This window comes from Mustela erminea, chromosome 10 (genome assembly GCF_009829155.1).
Source record: "Mustela erminea isolate mMusErm1 chromosome 10, mMusErm1.Pri, whole genome shotgun sequence".
NCBI lineage: Eukaryota > Metazoa > Chordata > Mammalia > Carnivora > Mustelidae > Mustela > Mustela erminea.
The window spans coordinates 29,224,576-29,242,900 of NC_045623.1; the positions used below are offsets into that span (position 1 = coordinate 29,224,576).

Genomic DNA, 18,325 nt, shown 5'->3' on the forward strand with positions numbered 1-18,325 from the left:
TTGTTTGGTTTACAACTTACTCTGATATGGAATTACTCAATAAATTTCTAAATGTTTTTGATGGTTTATAGGAAAAATATTTAAATGCTTGTTTTTGTATGTTTATGCTAGATATAAATATACAGCAGGTTTATAAGCTACATTTTAAATTAATATAATTTTGCTAACTAAATGGTAGCGATGACCTATTTTTGATGCAGAAACTTCATTCAAATTTCCTGATTCCTTTGATTCAGTATAATTTTTTAAATTGGAAGGGGAGGTGAACCATGAGAGACTATGGACTCTGAAAAACAATCTGAGGGTTTTGAAGGGACGGGGGGTGGGAGGTTGGGGTACCAGGTGGTGGGTATTATAGAGGGCACGGATTGCATGGAGCACAGGGTGTGGTGCAAAAATAATAAATACTGTTATGCTGGAAATAAAAAATAAAATAAAATAAAATATATAAAAAAAAATGGTGTTTAAAATCTTAAGGTATGTATTGCATCCTATTTATTACACAGGAGTAAAGAGAAATAATTATTTGTAGTGTACTTTTTAACTCTATTATTAGCCTGTGTTCCTCTGCATAGTTTAGCTGTTAAAGAGAAACGGGCTTTCCTTGGGTAAAGCATCTTAGCCACTCTGGAATAAAGCAACTGAGGTTAGAAAGATGAAGAGTGAAAGCTAAGCGAAAATACACACACAAAACAAGCAAAACAAAAACAACGAAACAAATGCTTAGCTGTGAAATTACTTATATGAAAAAGTATCTTGAAACACCTCCTAAAGAAAATGTAATTTCCACTGGGATTAGTTCTAAAGTAAAAAGTAGCTAAAGTAATATCTTTCAGAAAGATTGGATAGTAACTTCTCCAAATAGAACCAATTACCAGAGCTGTATTATATGAAGGTAAGTGAAAAATCAAACCAAACCTTTCTTCCTGGAGAGCAGCAGTCTCCACACTGGCCTGTGTTTCACCAGGGTCACCCACCCTGGGAGCCATGGGAGGTTCAGGGCATTGAGCCTGGATTTTGGTTCATTCTTCTGTTTTCTTCCTAATCTGAGCCTTATTTGTTAACTACCTTATTGACAACCGTTAATCTGTGCAACTTCTGTTAGAGCATGAATTAGCCCTTTTAGATCATATCACTAAGGAAAAAAGCTCAGTGACTCTTGAATAAAACATTTTCAAAACTACATGTGAAAATTAAAGAGTAGGCTTTTTTTTTTAATATAAAATAACCAAAGTTGCTGAAAACTAATTTGAAGGGTTAAAAACTAGAGCCAACTTCACTTTGGGGTCATAAAACCAGATTTCCCACTACTCTATAAGTAAGCTTATACTCTTTTACCAAGGAAGTTATTTATTTGTTCGTTTATTCAAAAAATATCAAATGAGTGCCAATTCTGTGTAAGACACCATATTTCTATATATGTATATTTTAGCAAATCCTTGTTAAATATGCCCCCCCAATCAACTGTAGCAGGATTGTAAGTGATTATTTTTCTGTTCCTTTACTCTTTTCTTCCCAAATTTATTTATTGCTAAAAATTAAATTTTTATTTATTAAATTATTTATTATTTATTAATTAAAATTATTTATTCATTACAATTTTATTTATTTATTATTTATTCCTATTTTATTTATTTATTTTTGTTTCTTCTCAAATTTTATTTCCTATTTTTTATTTTTATTTATTTTTATTTATTATTTATTTCCTCTATTTATTTATTTATTAAAGACTACAGACAGTAAAAACTTCTTTACTTTATATAAAATAAAATGTGGGGGTTCCCCATTCCTATCCTAGTCTCACTTTCTAGAAGTAAACATTGTACCAGCTTGAGTTATACCTCTTGGTATGACCTTTCCCATCCTTTGTACATGTACTATAAAAAAAGACTATAAATTACATGTACATATATACATATAAACAGGGGATGGGGGCAGGAGATGGCTAGTTTATAAATCAAACCCTATATTGTTTTCAGCCTCTATACCTTGATAGTTTTCCATGTTGGTATATATTGGTCTACTTTGCACTTTTGAATGATTGCCTAATAGTTTATAGTATTGATGAGGTGCCATTTTCCTCTTGTGGTTTTCAGTTTTTCACTGAATACTGAAGTAAACATGTTTGTACTTATATACATACAAGTATTCTTATGTGTGTTTTACCTTAATTAGAAAAATAGTTAAAAAACAAAAAATTCCGGGGCGCCTGGGTGGCTCAGTGGGTTAAGCCTCTGCCTTCAGCTCGGGTCATGATCCTAGGGTCCTGGGATCGAGCCCCACATCGGGCTCTCTGCTCGGTGGGGAGCATGCTTCCCCTTCTCTCTCTGCCTGCCTCTCTGCCTACTTGTGATCTCTCTCTGTCAAATAAATAAATAAAATCTTTTTTTAAAAAATTCCAAATTAAGTAACTTGCTAACATTAAGGGACATGTCAGTCCTTTCCCACTTACCTACCATTCTGCTAGGTTGTTGATTGAATTCTTGATTTAAAGTAACCATAGTAAACATATTAAAGAGTATAAATATCATGTGGGGTAGAGAAAAATGTAATAGATATCCTAAACAGTTGTTCTGATCACTAAATAAAACTTCCTATGCCCTCTATTCATATTCATAGAGATAAATATGACAGGAACAAATACAGAAACATAGTTCTGATGCTTAAAACCTTAGAAAGATTTTCACTCTTCCAGGGCACCTGGCTGGCTCAGTCGGTAGAGCATGTGACTCTTGATCTCAGAGTTGTGGGTTTGAGCCCCAAGTTGGGTATAGAGATTACTAAAAAAATAAAATCTTCTAGAAAAAGATTTTCAATTTTCCCAAATTTATAATGCAATTGTAGTCAGAATTCTAATGTTTCCCTTCTTTTTCTTTTTAATAAATCAGCATTGTGCCTAGAAATTAAGGAATTTACATGTTTCTTTTTTTTTTTTTAAGATTTTATTTACTCATTTGAAAGAGTGAATAAGCATGGGGAGTGGCAGGCAGAGGGGAGGGGAGAAGCAGGCTCTCCACTGATCAAGGAGCCGGTTGTAATCTCAATCCCAGGACCCTGGCATATGCTTTACCAACTAAGCCACCCAGGTACCCCCATTTTCCTTCCCTTTTTTTTTTTTAAACTTTGTTTATTTAACAATAAAGCTTTGCTTTCCATTGGCCAGTGCTTGTTATAGGCAGTTGGGATACACCCATAAACAAAACATACAAAAAAAAAAAAAAAAATTTCTGCCATCATGGAGCTTCCTGAACTTGAGCTGGATCGGAAAGACAGTAATACTGCACATAGTGAATAAAAAAGATCATAAAGCTTGTTAGAAGGTGGTCAGTGTCATGGGAAGATTACACAGGGATGGGGTCCTTAAAGAAGATGAGGTTGCCTGAGAAGATGGTGTTTCAGGCAGAAGGAATAGTCCCTGGGAAAGCCACCAAGTGGGGGCATTCCTGGCTGCTGGGGGAATTGCAGAGAGTCCTGGGGATTGGAGCCAAATCAGAGAAGGGAGATGATGGAGAGGAGATGGGAGGGTGGGGCAGGGGGCAGAGAATATAGGGCCTTGTCAGCCATTGTAAGGACTGCCTGTCTGTCTTTGAGGAAATCGGGAGCTGTTTTAAACAGATCACTCTGGTTGCTGTGCTGCAAATAGACTAGGGTAAAGGGTGAAACCAAGGAGACCAGTTAGGAGGCTGTCAGAGCAGTCCACAAACAAGAAGCAGTGTGGGGGTAGGAATAGAGGCAAATGGTTGGACTCTGAATAGATTTTGAAAGTAGAGTTAATAGAATTTCTTGACAGATTGGATATACAGGATGTGAAGAAAAAAGAGAAATTCGGCAGAACAACAAAGCTTTTGGTCTGAGAAATTTTAAGAATGGAGTTGCCGTCAGTGATCTCGGAAGTCTAGGTGGAGCATCCCTGCCTCTAAGTGTCTTTATAAATAATATGTGGTACTACCCCAACGAATCAACAGCTTCTGCCTTGGTTCAGGGGACACAGATGCAATCTGGGCATCAGAGGAACCACACGGGCCCTCCCTGCCCTGATTCAAAGCCATTTCCTAAGTCCCGTGCCCTTGCACTCTGTCTCTCTCCCTTTTTTTCTCTTTCCTCTCCCCCTCTCCCAAATGAAAAGGTCGTTCACTTTTTAGAAATGGTCCTGGAGAGTCCTTTCTGGTGTCAGAGGACTTTTTTACTGTAGCCTCAGCCCCGTCGCTGTCATTCCCCCCTGCTTCCACCAGGTGGCAGTGCACTGCTGAGCATTGCACCCTAGCGCCTGCATTATCTCTCTTAGGAGGTGCAAGAGGGCTCAGCTTGAGAATGGTGGCTGGAGTGGAGATCTTTAGTGTATATGTCACAGACTAATCGGGCATGGGGAAGATAAGGAGAGGTTGTTTCGTTTTTTTAGAAACATCATATATCCTTGTTAAGGATGATTTTCCTCTACTGAGTTGAAAAGGCGTTATATGGATTTAGAGCAGTCTTTCCACCTGGAGAGTGTTTTTATTTAAAGATTTGGTTCACTAAGCGCCTTGCTGAGTTGCAGTACTGGCATTTGTTTTATGGGCTCTTCTTTGTTTGAGATAGGTAACACAGCTCGGGGAAGCTGTGCCTTCCCCAAAGTGAAATCCTATCTGAAAATCAAAAATAGGTATTGATTGATTAGTTTCTGTGTGTAAAATTTGGACCAAGTGTTACGTTATGTGTTACAAGGAACACAAATAAGGAAAGGAAATGCCCTTTTGCTTCAAGAAATTTTTGGTGCAGTTGGAGATGCGTAAGCACAAATCCTGGAAACCTTAGGGATTAATTAATAAAAGTGTCATTGAATAGTGCTAGTTAATTAATAAAAAGAGCATGGGACAGTACTACCTTTGGAGCCTAGAGTAAAAATGGGGCTAAAAGAGGCCTCTTGGATGAAGCCTGCCTGCAGACCAGTGAGACTCCCAGACCCTCTACAGCATTTACCACTGGAGAGGTTGAACTAAAAAGGTTTTGGCTTTGGGAACGCCAAGCCAAACTGTGGATGAGGTGAGACCATGCCCTGTGAACGGGGGCTTAGGGAGTGTGTAATTACTCCTTGTCACCCCCAATATGTATCACTTAGGTCTCCTTTCGGATCAGTTCCCGGAATGCTAGATTTATTTCACCTAGGCGGGAGACTGAAGGTTAGTTTTGGGGAAATGGATTTGCTCAGGAGTACAGAACTGTAGGTTCTGACACTTGGGATTTCCCCCCAATGAAATATTGGAGTCCTGCCTACTTTTATCTTCCCCTTAACAAGCCCCACCCAGGACTCAGAGCTTTCAATCTGCCTCCTAATGCCTTATTCCTTAATGCGAACTAGGGTTTCTCAGCATCAGCACTACTGACATTTGCGGTCTGGTGAATTGTGCTGGGAGGCTGTCCTCTGCATTATGGGATGTTAGCAGCGTCCCTGGGCTCCATCAGTAGATGCTGGTAGCATTCCTTCTTTCCCCACCCCTCACCCCACAACCTTGATGACCAAAACTGTCTCCATACCTTGCTGATTGTCCCTGGGGGAGAAGTCCACCCCCTTCTTGAGAATCACTGGCTTGAACTGGCATCCACAGGTTCCAACATTGGAAGGAAGTTTCAAACATAAGGAAAAGCAAAACTAACTAAGGTAGGAACTTTGAGAAGAGGAATCAGAGGAAAGGACAAGTCAAAGAGGGGAGTGGGGAAAGGACTTAAAGGAAAACAATATCTTCAGGGAAATGCAAGGACATTGTAATTTTTTTTTTTTTTTTAAGATTTTATTTTTATTTGGGAGTGAGAGAGAGGGTGAGCTCCAGCAGCAGGGGCAGGGCAGGGAACAGGAGAAGCAGACTCTCGACCGATCAGGGAGCCTGACTCTGGGCTACTGCAGGGCCCTGAGATCATGCTTGAGCCAAAGTCAGATGCTTAACCAAGTGAGCCACCTGGGCATCCTAGGATAATGTATCTTTAAAGAATGATACCTATTTAAAAAAAGCAAAAACAAAACAAAACAAAAAAAAACCTCCCAGAACTAGAAGGAACCTTAGCTATTAAAATTTTGATTGTAGGAATAAAAAAATGAAAATATTCAGAGATCATATTGGAGAATTCTGGTATAAAGCAGAACAAAAATTAAAACCAACAGAGAAAAGGTAAGAAAATTAGATAATCAAACTGGATATTGGAGGACTGTTGTCCAGAAAGAGCAAGAACACAGGTAAAACTTTAATCTCTCTCACACACACACACACACACACACAAATAAAAAAATAAGACCACTCAAGAAAAATTCCCGTAACTGAAATGGCATAGCCTTCAAACTAAAGGACTACCCCCAGCCCAATTAAACTGTAGTCACTCAAGATACATCATCACGCAACTTCAGAATTAGTGATAAAGAGAAGATAACCAAAAATTTCCAAAAAGAAAAAGAAAAGGAGTCATGCCAGGGTCCAGGTGCCATTCAGAATGGTGACTGGAGCAGTTCTCAAACTAATTCCCATGTGCCTTTTCACAGAGGATGTGCTCCACAAAAACAAGGGGAACCCAAGAAAGAGGAAGACTGTGGTCCTGGAATCTAGGTTTCAGCCCAGAAGAGAAGGGAGGGGAATTTTCAAGATGGCGGTGAAGGGAGTTCCCACGCGAAGATCAGCACATACAGCAGGCCTAGAGAGCCGCTGGTTAGGAGTAGAGCGAGGGGACAGAAAACTCCAAAAAGCAGTGGTGATGATGAATTACCTCAAGTGTTTGACCAAACTGAGAGTCTCATAGGGAACTTCAAAAGTGTGTGTGTGTGTGTGTGTGTGTGTGTGTACGTGTACATAAAATATAGCTTTGCTTAAGAAAAAAAGACAATAAGTGCTAGAATGCAGGGGAAGGAGAGATCTCAGGGCTAGAGTGTTGGGGTGAGAGGGGAGGTGACTTCTCTAAAAGGTAGGAGAATATGAAGAGGAGAGGATAGTTTGGGGAGAAAGTAAGGAAGTTGGAAATTGCAGGGCACATTCAGACAAATAGAGTATGTTTTTGAACCATGACAGATTGGGAAAAAAAAGTTGGTTAAATTACAAGATAAGAAATCATTTTTAATTTTAGAAACCTGAGATCATCTTCCAGTTACAGACTGGATTTAAATGATCCACGATTTTTTTAGGGTGGTACAGAGGGTAAAGGGATCATCTCTTGAGTTGTGAATAATGGTTGATTTTTTGCTTTTGTCTTTGAGAATTTTTCTATGTTTTCTAAGGTTACAATTGGAAAACAACAAAAGTTAGGTTTTAGAAACAAACTAAGAAGAGATAAAAGCCCAAGTGGAAATAATAACGTATTGATATGAAATATTTGTTTTCTAAATAACCCATACATATCATAAGCACCATTCTTTTGGGACAGGTATCTTTACCTTTTTGGAAGCACATTAGTTACTTTAATAAATAGAGATCTTTTGGCTTGTATTCCTTATTCCGCACATGTATAAGTCAGTGGCAGTTTGGTGGTTGCCAGGTTTAGTAGGCATGACCTCTGAAATTAACCAAGCATGCTGACATTCAGCAGCACCTACTGTTTTCCACAAGGTGGGGTGCTAACTTCACACAGTGGACTGAAACAGCTATAACTTACGGAAATTTCGGACTCTAATGCTAACTCTTTCATATAATTCCTGAGCAATTCTAACAGAAATACGTTGGGAAATATAGTTGCAATTGTGGAGTTTCGTTTCGGTTTATAAATTAGGTTGGGCTCATGATGTACATGTTTAGAGTGTGACTAACGTCTATAAGCACTTTTCCTCTTTATGGTGGACCTTGACTATATTCAGTTACAGGCATAGATAAAGAATACCTCTAATTTGGTGAAGGCCATCCTAAATAAGTGACATACCTGAATAAGGAAATGTTTGTAGTTTATTACAAATAGAAATCCTGATGTGGCTATCTCAGTGAATAAAAGATTATTTTCAAAACACCGTATCAGGTAAATGTACAGATGGTTCTAATGTATTTTGAATAGCTTAGTCTCTTAAATTCCTTCCTAAATCTTAATTATCCCATTTTTCCTGTCTACAACAAAGTCAGGTTAAACTTCTCTGATTCAGATTCTGAATTGATGGAATTGAAGAAAGTATGAATAACATACTATGGTTGTTTGAGCCTTCTGGTGATTTGTCTGGCTTCTCTAAGCCAGTTAAATTTGTGTGGGATTCTTACACCACAAGGAGCCAGTGGCAGTTTATAATATGGTGCTTCTGTTTCTCCATTTTGAAGCAAAATAAAGACATTCTAATAGCCAGTGTTCGAATGTAAACATTTACATATAGCATAATTTCTTAAGTACGCACTTACATTATGGGCCCTAACGTAACAATTTTTTTATGGTTCTCATAAATTCAGGATGTGGCCTGTTTCCCTCTGCCCTTCCTTTTGCCCAGATGGAGCTTCTTTGGTCCCTTTTAGCCATTAGGCTCCAGGAAAAAATTGTGGAGCTGGTAGTTAGACCTATGCCAGGCATAACATCATTCCAAGCCATACAAGTAGTGAGGCTGACAATTACACTTGCAGTTTCAGGATTGACCAAAGAGCTGAGCTTCGGAAGGAAGAAAAAGTGGTGAGTGCAGAGGGATGTTCACTTGTCCTTCAAGAACATGATAGATGCTCAGTTCATGGCAGCTGATGAGGAAGTGCCACGAAGTGACCTATGGGTGAAGAAGTCATAGGTTCCACACTGGGGCCTGCTGGTTAGCTCTGCCCCCTTGGGCGAGTTAGCCTCTCTGGACCTCATTCTTTCACTGAAGCAGAGACCTGGCTGAGATCAGGGGGTTCTCAAAAGGCTGCTATGATCACCACAACTGGCTCTCGGGTCTGACTTATCGAAGACAAATGATTGCTCTCTTCCAGGAGAACAATCTCCAGATTGGCTCTCAAGATCCATTGGAGCCTGCCTAGAATCTTCATTTCTGAATGCTGCCTTTTCCTAGAATCGTAGGCATGTGTTTGAAGGCCCTGCTTCTCAATCTCCATTTTCCACTGCTCTCTGCTGTGCTCTTGGTACACCAGAACATAATTTCCCAAATATCCCGTGCTATTTCATATGTCACTCTGAACATGTCTGGAAGACCCCTTTCCCCCTCTCTGCATGCTTGGTAAATTTCATATCCTTCTAAGTCATATCAAGTATCTTTTCCATAAAGCTTGACTTAGTTTATCAAAGTATAGTCCACCGTTTCTTACTTGGTGCTAACCTTATATTTAATAACTATGTCTCTTGTTGTATTAATCTCTCTGATTGCAGTGACTAGTTTTTCTGGGTCGTTCTGCCACACTGTAATGAATTCCTTATGAATGTCTTACCTACCCTTGTGTTTCTAGCCCAGTTCCTGTCACCTGGTAGGTACACTAGAGTATTTAATGAATGAATGAATCTGTGCTCACAGTGAAAAATACAACTCTGAAATTCAGTATTTGTCTATGTTACTGATATATTTTCTTTTTTAAAAAGGGACAATGGTCTTAAATTCATATCATTTTTGTTTTCATTTGTTTTCTTTAAGTAGGCTCCCTGCCTAGCATGGAGCCCAATATAGGGCTTGAATTCGTGACCCTGAGATAAAGACCTGAGCTGGGATCAAGAGTCAGATGCTTCAACTGACTCAGCCACTGAGGCACTGTGAATTCTGACTGTTTTAAAGCTAAAAGGAAGAGTGTTTCAGCTATAAGTGGAAAACTAAACCCCAAAATGACTTGAACAATTAAAAGGGAATTTGTTGACTTACAAAATGGGAAAAATTCAGTCTTACTTCTGGGTGAGACTTGGTCCAACTGCCCAGGGATTTCACTAGGAATAGTGTCTCTCTGCTCTGTCTCCTGCAGGGTCAGCTCCATTGGCCTCCCTCCCCATGGTGCTGCCTCTGTCAACTCCATTCTCTCCCCTCAGGGTGGCAAAAACCAGTAGTCCCTCCTGGCTTCCTATCTTTGTGCTAGCCTGTGTGTAGGGAAGAAAGTCTCTTACATATCTCTCTAACATACATTTTTTAATATATGTTATACTTCACATTATTGAACATGTAGGAGACCAAGAAGGTGAAGCTTTTTTCCCAGAAGCCACAGCAGAGGTCTCCAGTCTCATGGTCTTCAGTTGGCTTATAGTCCCATCTTTCAGCCAGTTGTTGTGGCCAGGAATGAGGGTTATTCCCATGTTGCTTAAGCCATCTCAGGCCTACTCTTGGACTAGAGGTTTGGGGGTGAATGAGGCAGGAGCTGAAATCCCACCCAAACTGTCTGCCTTAGAAGGGGAAAGGGGTGAGTTACCCAAAAGAAAGTTGGTTATTGTTGGCAGAAGGAGGGGACAATACAAGCCTGGGAAGAGGACAACTCTTATTCATTATAAAGGACAGTAGGAATTTGGGGGGCCAGACTCCCCTAATTATTTTAAGAACAAATGACTTTTTTTATTTCCTTGAAGCCCAGACCTCCAAGTAGGGAAAGGCTTCCCAAGGTAAAGTGAGGAGTGGCTGAAAGCCATGGACAAGCCTAGAGCAGCAACCTGGCTTGTTGTTGACAAGTCAGACTTCAGAGCCAGTTGTAGAGTCATGGTGGCTGGTTGAGGATCCATGATCTTTCCAGGCCTCCTTGTGAGAGACTGAAGTCCAGAGAGCTTGACTCATCCAAAGGGACAGAGCTGGTTCTCGGCCAGACCCAGTCTGGAACCCATGGCCCCTTCACTCCTTCATGGCCCTTCTTCATCAGCTACCATGAAGTAAGCAACTACCATGTACTTAAAGGACATGCACATAAAAACATTTTTGTGCATGCAGTCAATTATGGTCATTTTGATTTCAGAATATGGGACCATCCAACATATTTTTTTAATATATGCTATACTTCACATTATTGAAAAAATAGTTATGAAAGAAAGCTGAAACCATTTTTGGTTGAATGAAATCTTACCATTTTAGTTTTGTCTTGTTTCCAAGATTCTGCAATAGTGTGGCATTCATTAAATAATAAACATATTGTACATTTCAGTGTGTGGTAACCCCAAAGAATGACTTCATAGACCACTTAATCTGCTGTGTTGTGGTTTATGATGCCATCTGGATTCTTGGTGGAATTATTTCCATCTAAATCACTATAAACTTCTATTTAGGTTGTCACAGATCTAATGCCAGATATGTTTGTGGGTTTTAGCAGTGATGTAATTCTGGAAGATACTTTGAAAGTTACAAGTTGTCATATACTATTAGCATTTAACTCAGTGTTTCACATAATTTCAGACAAACTAGAAGCCTGAAAAATAATCTATTCCTTTTTTTTTTTTATAAGCATTCTTCCTTTCTTGTCTGTCTTCTACTATACATTTCATTATGCCTCAGTCAAGCATGTGTGGGAAACACTGGGAGGCTCCGTGGGTATACACAGTACTATAGAGCACATGGCCTCTGCCCCTTCGTAATGAGGATGCTTAGATGGATGGAAAGGGTGTCTCACTAGTATATGTCTTTTTCTAAAATATGGTGGGGAGAGAATGTCACTTTTTTGTCTTTTGGTACCAGGGGTGTGCTAAAGACTGGGTCATGTTGCAGGATCTGCACGAACTGCAGGATATACACAGCTACGCCGAGATGTATTGAGGTAAAGAGTCAGCATCTTCTCCAGCACAGACCACAGTCTGAATGTCTAGAAATTACAGTGACAGTCATTGATCTGTTCAGCAAGTACTGATAAGCATCTGTGTTGTGTGAAACACTGTTGTGCACACTGGGATTTCAGCCGTGAGCGAGATGAAATCCTTTCTCTCGTGGAGCTTGTTTTTGAACAGAGAGGCAGACAACAGTTGAACACACAAATGAACAAGTTAATTGGGAGTATGAGTAATTGCTGTGAAGATGGTAAAATAAGACAGTGTGGCGAAGGGTGACTGCGTATTAGAGGAGGGGCCGGTGGGGAGCCTGTCTCCTCTCTGAGGAGATAATGTTCCAGCAAGACCTGAGTTGAGCCAATCTGGGGGGCACAGCAGACCACTCAGAATAAGCCAAAAAGACCCTCAGGAAGGAGTGAGCTTGATGCATTCACACAGCAGAAGGAAGGCTGGTATGACTGGTGGGTGAACAAGGAATGATCAGAAATTTGGATTTCATCACAAGCGTTTAGGGAGTTTTAAGCAGGAGAATGAAAGGGAATGTCTGCTCTACATTATAATCTCTGGCAATTCTGTAGAGAATAAAGCATAGGGGATCCAGAGATGAAGTAGAGATTAATTAGGAGACTAGTGTAGTTATCATGAGAGATAGCAATCATCGGACCAGGAGTAGCAGGGATGTAAGGAGTAAGTAGATAGATGAGGAACGTGTGTAGAGGTTTTGAAAGAAGGACACCCAGGAGCAGGTCCCCCCACCCTCCATCCCTGCCAAGACCAACATAGATTTCATGATCTTCATATATAAGCTAAAACTCTATCTATGATAGATTCTACTGTTCATTTGTTGATTTCTGGTTTAGGAATGCAGAATACCATGTTTTGGTATCAAAAATGGTAGTCACTTTTGAGTTGTTACAGAAAAGCTTGGTGAATAGAGGAACACTAAGACAAGTATCCATTTCTTGGCCCCAGTGGAATGGATTCAGAACAAGTTTAACAGCCCAAAGTGTCATTCAAAGAAACAGCTTTTCCTGGGTCCAGAATCCAGGAAAGACTGACCCTGCTTGGGTTGCATGTCACTCCTGAACAAAATATTGGGTCTGGGGGTGGGAAAGTGTTGGCTGAAGCTTCCTTTATGTCCTGCATCCCATTAGTAGGACATGAAAGAGGGTCAGGGACATTTCCCTCAAGGCAAAAGTATAAGCTAACAAAAACAATATGTCTATGAAGATGCCTTCATTTGGATTTCTCAGATGCTGCAACCCCTAGGAATGTCTGGCCAAAGGTCATAGCCAGGCCTAAATTTTAGCTTCCTGAAACTCTGTCCCCTTCTTTTGTCTTCAGAGGAACTTTTGTTAAAACCGAAATACAAGCTGCCTATTGATAATTTTTCCTTGTTGACTTCTTTATGTGTTTGTTTATTTAATATATAAAGTAATTTTAAAAACTCTCAAGATTTCACCATGGCCTAGCCTTCAGTATTTTCTTTAGACAATGCAGGATATCACATACCCCAGCACCAGTTTCTGTGTATCAAGCATAGCTAACCTGAGAGCCCTGTTCTTATCAAGATGGCCCCAGATTCCCATTCACTTAACTACACACCTGCCTAACAAGTCTAAACAGAAACTGTGGGCACAGAGATTTTCCAAGCAGTTCTGGATGAAGAATGCAATGCTCCGCTTGCTCTAACCTAGCAGGCTCCCTTCACTTTTATGCTCAGAACTCAGAGCCTTGGGGACACTCCTCTCATGGATCTGTTTTCTGGGGAGAAGACTTACAGGACTAAGAAACTTCTTGAGGCCCTTGTGAATGGTCAGTTCACAGAGAGAAGTCTAGGCTATCTACCTAGGACACATTGTTGGGGTCGGGGGATGGGGCATTGGTCCTGTTTCTCCAGGTCCTTAGAACTTGCTTCCTCCTGGCTCCAGCTATGTATAAGCTCCCAATCACCTGCTTTGCTTAGGTTTTTTTCTCTCTAATCCCAGGAATTCTGTTCAGTTCAACCCATTTATGGAGTGGCCTCTACAAATAAGACCCTAAGTGTACAATCTGAAAATCATCTTCTTTGTGCCCTTTTATGTTCTCCACCTAAATACATCTCAGCTAGTTAACAAAAAGATTGGGTTGGACGCGTAGGTGGCTCAGTCGTTAAGTGTCTGCCTTTGGCTCAGGTCATGAACCCAGAGTCCCAGGATCAAGTCCTGCATTGGGCTCCCTGCTTGGCGGGGAGTCTGCCTCTCCCTCTGACCATCACCGCACTTGTGCTCTCTCTCTCAAATAAATAAATCTTTTTAAAAAAAGATTGGATTAATTTATATTAACATGCAATAAACAACATATTGAATCACTCATTCAATAAACATTGATTGAGCATCAGCTTAAACCAGGTACTTTTGTTTTTTTTTTTAAAGATTTTATTTATTTCTTAGACAGAGATCACAATTAGGCAGAGAGGCAGGCAGAGAGAGAGAGGGGGAAGCAGGCTCCCTGCTGAGCAGAGAGCCCGATGCAGGGATTGATCCCAGGACTCTGAGATCATGACCTGAGCAGAAGGCAGAGGCTTAACCTACTGAGCCACCAGGCGCCCCTAAACCAGGTACTCTTAATAAGCACTGAGATCCGGGCACCTGGGTAGCCTCTGCCTTCGGCTCAGGTCATGATCTCAGGGTCCTGAGATCAAGCCCCATGTCAGGCTCTCTGCTCAGCAGGGAGTATGCTTCCCCCTCTCTCTCTGCCTACCTCTCTGCCTACTTGTGATCTCTCTCTCTGTCAAATAAATAAATAAATAAATTTTTTTTTTTTTTAAATCAGCACTGAGATGGCAGTGATTAAATTTCTCGGCCTCCTCAAGTAAGTTACATTCTAATGGGGGAAACATAGTAAATAAATAAGTATATAATATGCCAGTAGAATGAATGGAGTAATTTTTTAATTAACATATAATGTATTATTTACTTCAGGGGTACAGTTTTGTGAATCATCAGGCTTACACAATTCACAGCACTCACCATAGCACATACCCTCCCCAGTGTCCATCACCCAGCCTCCCCATCCCTCCCACCCACCTCCAGTGAGTGGAGTAATTTTAAAACATTAAGCAGGCCTGCTAATGGGAGAGGGAAGAGTATGTGTATGTGTGGGGACAGGGGTTATCTTAGAAAGGTTAATTGGGAAAGGTCCCTCTGAGCACCTCTGAGCAGATCTGCTTTTGTAGTGAGGGAATGGCGGGGGTAGAGACAGATTTAGAGAGAAACCTTTTTGGTAGGATTTCCAATTACATGAACTTCTCATCAAAAAATAATAATGTAGGGGCACCTAGGTAGTTTAGTCAGTTAAGCATCTGACTTCAGCTCAGGTCATGATCTTGAAGTCCTGGGATTGAGCTCCACATTGGGCTCCCTGCTCAGTGGGAAGCCTGCTTTTCCCTTTCCCTCTACCCCCAACCCCCACCTCATGCATGAGCTCTCTCATGCTCTTTCTTTCTCTCTCTCTCAAATAAATGAATAAAATCTTTTATAAATAATAATAACATAGGGAAGATTTGTATGGAATTGGAGATGGAGGGCCTCTCCAGTATAGAGCTATAAGGCTGGACAGCTGCACCGTACAGACTCTTCTGTCCCCTGCCGGTTGGGTTCATGGTTCTGATCCCTTGCCTAACTCCTCACCACTGCCCTTCCCCAAGCTCATCATCACCTGACTGCTTTCCCATTTATGTCACTGGTAGAAATTTCAGCTTGGCTTTCTTCCCAGCTACCACTTACAATCTCATCCTTGATGGTAATGTGGATTCTCCCATCACATTGCCCTGGGCTCTTCTGAATAAATTGCCTTCCCTGTGACTTGGAAGAACCTACTCATTGTCCTGCCCTGTGGGTTACTGTATAGTTTATCATTCCACTGGGACACTTCTGAGAACAGAAGGGGCACTAGGGACACTGTTAATAATTATGCTGGGCCTACAGGTATAGACTGGGACTGTCCTCTGCAAACTGGGTGATTTCGCCATAGATACGCGGTCCTTGTCCCAGTTAGTTCCAGGCACAGGTGAACCGAGACTGCCCACTGCTAGCATCTGACCAGGAGGCTGAGGTTGGGCTCTGGACATGTGCATCCAGAAGTCAAAACAGAGGTCATCACTCTTTGGTCACTTGCCTTATTTTTCACACTCGGGCCTATTTTTCTAGTTTCCGTCTTAGTGATCCCTCAGTCTCCATACCAGGACACACCTCCACTAGTTTTTGTTCCTCTTCTGAGAATGGACAGAGACTTCCTAAACCTCTTTTGTCTCCTCCTTTAAGCTGCTACCTGAGATGAGATGTAGACTGTTCTGTGTCCAGGTCTGATACTGCTGTCCTCAGGCCCAGACACCCTTGCAAAACCCCTGCCAGGCCTGTGTGTTTGCCCCTCTGGAGCAAAGATGGAATCTGAGGAGCTGGCTTCTAGAGTTAGAGTTGAACTGATTGCCCTTCCAGCTCCTCAGGACACTAAAAATATCCAGAAATATGGTACATTGCTTCTTTACAAAGTTATATGCTAACAGGTTAAAGAGATTCAAGGGACATGATAAACACTCATGCTTTTTTGAAGAAAATTTTATAGATACTAAGATCAGTCCTCAAAATTGGGAAGTAACATCCAAAAACGTTCTATAATAAGATGCAGCTGGGTTATTTTTACCCTAATAACAAGTGACATCTTATTGGATTCACATGTACTTTGCAGTACAGGTTCCATAGTCCTTTAGCTGAATTTCCAAAAAGTTCTGAAAGCTGGGGGTAGGAGTTCAAAGTTTGTGACAAGTTCGACAGCAAAACCTGAATTTGAATTGGTCTGAGTCTCTTATAGTCTTTATTTATTCTATTTAATGTGAATGTTCATGTTTTGCTACAGAAATATTACTATGTTTGGTTACTTCCCCAAACTTCAACAGTGGTAACTGTTAACTGTGTTTACCTTGGGTATCAGTGGCCCAGTTGATTTGGATTTTTACTATTTCCTTCTAGCTTTCCGAATACTACATTCACCGCATTCCCAGAAGCCGGGAGGTTCAGCAGTCCTGGCTCTCCACGGTGCTCACCACCCTGTACTCCATGTGGCTGTCCTTTCCCCTGACTCACAAAGTGAAGCCAGATTTGGTACGTATAACCATCACTAAGGGGAGGGCAAGTCACACTCCCGTACGTAGATCCTTTATTAGTAATAGACCATAGTGTTTTCATCACCAGCTACAACTTCTCAGTGTGCCAGATTTTAGACTAGACCTTTTACTAACGTATGCTAAAATTTATCACACAATGCACTTTGCTGAAAGAGTTGAAATATTTGTCTTCCCTTTCTAGCCGTAACTTGAACTCTAAATTTGCCCTTTTCTGTCCCTTCTCTTTGTGGTGGTAAGCCCCGACCTAACAGTATCTTTAGCCAACTTGTCATTCTATTCACCTGTGGCTCCTGAACCAACATCATGTGCTTATCAGCTAGAAGAGAGCCAATTGCTTATTCCTTTTCAGTACTTTTTGTTTTTGTCAGGATTCTCTTACCAGATATGGTATGTAGTGGGATGAATGTTTTACACACCCAAATTTTCATACGAAAGTAATACAGGAAATAGAAATATAAAAACTTAATGACTATACTGTATTCAACTTTACGTTCCTTATCTACATTTTCTGTGGTCTTTAAGATGAAGTTCTGTTATTAAATTCCAAGTGCATTTTAGTAGACAATGGAGGGCAATAGATATGTTATCATGATAGTGTACACAGTTCTTAAATACTACTTTCATTCCTATTTTAAGGCAGTATCCATTAATTTGCATAGCCGAGAAGGAAACTCTTTATTTGTTCTCCACATACATGAGTTCTGGCACAGTGGATGTTCTCATAAGTAGCTGAACAGAAGTGTATTTAGGTTGATTTTGAAAGATCTCTATGAGTTTGGGCATTGCCCTTTATAAGCTGGATTTACAGTTCAAGTCTCTTCTTTGGATGAAAATTTATCTGAATATAGTATCTGAATGATACTGCATGAGTAGGTTAGATTGTTTTTAAATGATTTAATTTACAAAAGTGAAATACGCAGCTCTTTTTTTCCTAAATTTTATTTAAGTAATCTCTATACCCAACGTGGGGCTGGAATCCATGGCCCTGAGATCAAGAGTCACATGCTTTCCCACCTGAGCCAGCCAGGTACCCCAAAAGATGAGCAGATCTTAAGTGTATACTTTGACTGTATCCCTATCAAGATACACAACAGTTCTGTCACCCCAGAAAGTTTTCTCCTGCTTCTTCTCATTCACCTTCTGACCCTGAGCAGCCACTTTCTGATTTCTGTCACCATAGATTAATTTTGCTTATATTTATCTTTAAAAATTTGACAAAGTGAATTTATTTCATAATCTCCCACCACATTTTTAGTATGTAGAATTTAGATATTTCCCTAAAAGATCATTATTGCCCAGAAAATTTTATTTATTTCTAAAATTCAAAAGACAGAACAGAAATCAGGAAAAAATGTCTTGACATTTTCAGCAGGAAATTTGGATTTATATTTTACTACATCACTAGAGGCATGGCCACCATCACTGGCAATAGCTAGCTGGAGTGTGGTTTAGGACTCTAAAGGGTTAAGGCTCCGAAGGAAGTAGTGACTGGTAGATGATGTCTGCCACGGGACAGAGGAGCTCCGCTGACTACCTAGG

The 18,325-nt window shown here is 40.5% G+C and overlaps 1 protein-coding gene across 4 annotated transcripts in view; it reads left to right on the forward strand.

Annotated features, from left to right (window-relative positions):
* The window catches only part of ALG14 (ALG14 UDP-N-acetylglucosaminyltransferase subunit), a 120,479-nt gene that overhangs the window by 17,323 nt on the left and 84,831 nt on the right, over window positions 1-18,325 (forward strand). For all 4 annotated transcript variants that reach the window (XR_004276346.1, XR_004276345.1, XM_032303147.1 and 1 more), the window contains exon 3: window positions 16,632-16,763. Coding sequence is in view for 2 of the 4 variants with exons in the window: in XM_032303147.1 (XP_032159038.1) it covers window positions 16,632-16,763 (132 nt within the window). In the remaining 2 variants the exon portion in view is untranslated. The remainder of the gene's footprint in view (window positions 1-16,631; window positions 16,764-18,325) is intronic.